The sequence below is a fragment of the Abrus precatorius genome, unplaced genomic scaffold (assembly GCF_003935025.1).
Source record: "Abrus precatorius isolate BTA unplaced genomic scaffold, Abrus_2018 Scaffold5, whole genome shotgun sequence".
In the NCBI taxonomy this organism is placed as follows: Eukaryota; Viridiplantae; Streptophyta; class Magnoliopsida; order Fabales; family Fabaceae; genus Abrus; species Abrus precatorius.
In genome coordinates, this window is record NW_020874395.1 from 17,528,858 (window position 1) to 17,533,243 (window position 4,386).

At 36.8% G+C, this 4,386-nt stretch overlaps 1 protein-coding gene across 1 annotated transcript; it reads left to right on the forward strand.

The window, feature by feature from the left end:
• Positions 1-383: 383 nt before the first annotated feature.
• On the forward strand, positions 384-2,617 carry LOC113866835. Its single transcript, XM_027501634.1, has 3 exons — positions 384-544; positions 830-1,276; positions 1,612-2,617. The coding sequence occupies exons 1-3, from the start codon at positions 384-386 to the stop codon at positions 2,615-2,617; spliced, it is 1,614 nt and encodes a 537-aa protein (XP_027357435.1).
• The last annotated feature ends 1,769 nt before the right edge of the window (positions 2,618-4,386 follow it).

The following is a 4,386-nucleotide window of genomic DNA, read 5'->3' on the forward strand; positions in this document are numbered from 1 at the left end:
GAGAGGCGACTCTAAAAACAGCCGAAGGATGGGAGACTGATCCACCATATTCAACCATTAAGACCAGTTCAACTTATTTATCCGAACAAAGGCACACAGTACACGAAACATGTGTGGTTCAAGAAGATTCAGTCTTAGAGACCGAAGGCAATGATGTCCGGCTTGATTGCATCTATGATGATGCACCTATTGGCTTTGAGAGAGATTCAGCTCGAAAAGGGACAAAAATGGAGGCACAGGATCCCTTGGAAGAGGTGAACCTTGGAGATGAGAAAGAGCCGAGGTTAACTTTCATCAATAAATTGGTCAATGAAGAAGTAAAAGACCAATTAATCAAGCTACTAAGAGAATTTAAGGATTGCTTCGCCTAGGATTATGACCAGATGTCAGGCCTTTCGAGGGAATTAGTCGAACATCGACTCCCAATTCGACCAGAAAAGAGGCCAGTGAAGCAACCACCTAGGAGATTTGCGCCAGAGATTTTGCCAAAAATCAAGGAAGAGATCGAAAGGCTCCTTAGAGCCAAGTTTATTCGTACAGCCAGGTATGTTGACTGGATTTCGAACATAGTACCTGTGATTAAGAAAAATGAATCTCTTAGAGTTTATATTGATTTTTGAAATCTAAATACTGCTACACCGAAAGACGAATACCCTATGCCAATAGCCAATATGTTAGTAGATTCGGCAGCAGGTAATGAAATTTTAAGTTTGTTAGATGGATATTCAGGGTATAACCAATTTTTTATTGCTGAAGAGGATATATCAAAAACAGCTTTTCGATGCCCTGGAGCTTTAAGAACTTATGATTGGGTAGTAATGTCATTCAGATTAAAAAATGCTGGAGCTACATACCAGAGGACAATGAACACTATTTTTCATGACATAATAGGCAAATTGTTGCAAGTTTATATTGATGATATTGTTGTGAAAACTAAGTGTAAAAGTGACCATGTTGGTCATCTTCGACAAGCATTTGAAAGAATGCGAAAATATGGCTTGAAGATGCATCATCTAAAGTGTGCTTTTGGTGTTAATGCAGGACAGTTCCTTGGCTTTATTGTTCACCAAAAAGGAATTGAAATCGACAAGAATAAGCGCAAAGCAATATCTGAGACACAAGCCCCTTCGACTAAAAAACAACTGCAATCGTTGCTAGGGAAAATAAATTTTCTACGAAGATTTATTTCCAACCTTTCTGGCAAGGTTAAAATCTTCTCATCCCTATTGAAGTTAAAGAAAGAAGAAGAGTTTCGATGGGAGGCAGAGCATAAGCCGTTTTCGAGGAGATAAAGCAATTTTTGACAAGACCACTAGTAATGGTTCCGCCAAAGAAAAGTTTTCCCTTGAAGTTATATATTTCGACATCAAAAGAAACTATTGGGAGCATGCTAGCTCAAGAAGATGAAAATGGTGTCGAAAGAGTTGTTTATTATCTTAGTCGAATGTTAATAGGAGCATAATCTCGATATAGTCCAATCGAGAAATTATGTTTGTGTCTATATTTTTCTTGTGAGAAATTGAAATATTATATTAGGCCTTTCAATGTATATGTTTATTCACATCATGATATAATAAAATATTTCTTGTCGAAACCTATTTTGCATGGTAGAGTTGGAAAATGGGCGTTGGCTTTAACAAAATACTCTTTAATATATAAACCACTAAAATCTGTAAAAGGCCAAGTTGTTGCTGATTTCGTTGTTGATCATTCGATTCCAATCAAAGAAGTAGATTTTATAAGTTTAAAGTCATGGAAATTGTACTTCGATGGATCTAGTCACAAAAATGGAATTGGAATCGGAATACTGATAATTTCACCAGACGAAATCCCAACAAAATTGCTCTTCGAGATAAAATCGGCATGTTCAAACAATGAAGCTGAGTACGAAGCATTATTAGCTGCACTTGAAATACTGCTAAATTTTGGGGCAAGAAATGTAATCATTCGAGGAGATTCTGAGTTAGTAATAAAACAACTAACCAAAGAATATAAATGTTTAAGTAGAAATCTCGTCGAATATTGGGTAAAAGTGAATAAGTTATTACAAAAATTTGGCGAAGTCATTCTAGAACATATTCCTCGAAACAAAAACCAAGACGCCAATGAATTAGCCCAAATTGCCTCAAAATATAGAATTTCGAGTGAAAACCTGGCAAAATTAACAGAGATAAGGGAGAAGTTAGGGTCAACAAACCTTGAGATCCTAAACATAAATGACTTAACTGACCAAGATTGGAGGAAACCTCTAGTCAATTATCTCAAGGTCCCCAACATTCCAACTGATCCAAGAACAAAATTTCGAGCAGTTAATTATATAATTTTGGTTGATGAATTGTATAAAAGGAGTGTTGATGGAACTCTACTTCGATGTCTCAGCAAACATGAGGCTTATATTGCCTTGGCAAAAATCCACAAAGGGATCTGTGGTGCCTATCAAGCTGGAGAAAGAATGAAATGGATGTTACTTCGAGAAGGATTGTACAGGCCCTCAATGGTTAAAGATTGCTTTGAATATGCAAAATCTTATGAAGAATGTCAAAAGCATGGTAATATTCAACACGTTCCAGCCTCAGAATTACATTTAATAATTAAGCCATGGCGTTTTCGAGGCTGAGCTCTGGATTTAATTGGCCAAATTCATCCTCCTTCGACAAAAGGTCATAAATACATCATTGTAGCTGTCGACTATTTTACGAAGTGGGCTGAGGCAGTTCCATTGAAAGAAGTTACTCAAAGTGATGTTAATTTTATCGACGAATACATAATTCATCGATTCGGTATACCAGAAACCTTGACAACAGACCAAGGAACTATTTTTGTAGGTCAAAAAGTAACTCAATATGCAGAGTCCTTGAATATAAAAATGATAACTTCAACCCCATATTATGCTTAGGCCAATGGACAAGTGGAGGCAGTAAATAAAATTTTGATCAAGTTAATTAAAAAACACATTGGATCAAAGCCAAGAAATTGGCATGACACTTTAAGCCAAGTATTATGGGCGTATAGAAATTCTCCAAATGAGGCCACGGGGACAACCCCATTTCGACTTGTGTATGGCCATAAAGTTGTTTTACCTGTTGAAGTGAATCTACAATCAGTTAGATTATAGCGGCATTTCGAGATACCAAGTGAAGATTATTGGGCCTTAATGTTCGATGAATTGAATGTCTTGGATGAAATTCGCTTAAGTGCCTTAGAAAAAATGATTCGACAAAAAGAAAAAATTTCGAGGTCATATAACTAAAAGGTACGAAACAAGTTTTTTAATACTAGTGAATTCGTGTGGAAAGTAATTTTACTGTTCAATAAAAAATCAAGAAAATTTGGAAAATGGTCGCCCAATTGGGAAGGCCCCTCCGAGATTGAAAATGTGTTTTCAAATAATGCGTATTCAATTCGAGAAATTGGAACTAATAGTCGAATCATGTCGATTAACGGTAAATACTTAAAACCATATAAATCAGAAATACATGAAGTGAAAATAACTTGAGTCAAGGCAAATAAAAGATAATTCAAGTAAAGAAAAGGCCAAATGAATAAATTTCATTTAAAGTAGAATTCGAGTATTTACAAAAAAAAGCCTAACTACTAGAATTCAAAGAATAAAATACATAAAAACTCAAAAAGGAGGTTTCGAGCGCATCTTAGTAAAGACGGCTCTCAAATTCTGATATCTAGTTTCGAGAGCTGTACATTTTGCGTCCAAACTTGAAATATTCTCCATGGCCCGAGCTCTTTCGATCGTGATAGTCTTCACATTTTCAATAAGAACTTGCCTTTTTCTCTCACAACCCTCACTGACTTTTTCCAGCATTGTGTCCTCTTTTCGGAGTCGTTCGAGCTCTTTCTCCAATTCAACCATTCTGGCCTTGACATTTTTTCGTTTTAAATCAGCATTGGTGGTTGATTCTTTAAATTTCTCAACAGCCGCATCTTGGGCAGCCTGGGCTCGCTCATGTTCAACACCAACTATAGAAATTTGGTCGATGATGGCTATGGAATCAATAAAAAGGGTTTCAAAGCGTTGAAGTCCTTCAGCCAATGGAGAAACTTGTTGCTTCAGCGATGTCAAGAGAGCTTCGACTTTCGAGACCAAGACCTTATCAGTTGGCAAGTTCTTCATAAAATTCGTCTCAAAAACCAAGGATCGGAGTTCTTCGAGCAATTTCTCAACAGGCTCAGCAGGCTTGGAGATTTCAGAATGAGACCCTGATGGCGTCCTCGATGATGAAAATGTGAACGTACCAATCAAAAGTTTATCGATCACCCCTTCTGGGTCCTCTTCCACCATGACATTAAAGTCATCAAATTTAATTTCTGAGTTCAATGATGCTTCTGGTGGTGCAACTTTGAGACTAGGAGGACCTTCGACTGGAATGG

Bases quoted from the DNA above. Each gene is read 5' to 3' on its own strand.
- LOC113866835 (XM_027501634.1), top strand. From the start codon at position 384: ATGTCAGGCCTTTCGAGGGAATTAGTCGAACATCGACTCCCAATTCGA. The intron at 545-829 runs GTATGTTGACTG...AATGTCATTCAG, and splicing joins AAGTTTATTCGTACAGCCAG to ATTAAAAAATGCTGGAGCTA. The intron at 1,277-1,611 runs GTTTTCGAGGAG...TTTGCATGGTAG, and splicing joins TGGGAGGCAGAGCATAAGCC to AGTTGGAAAATGGGCGTTGG.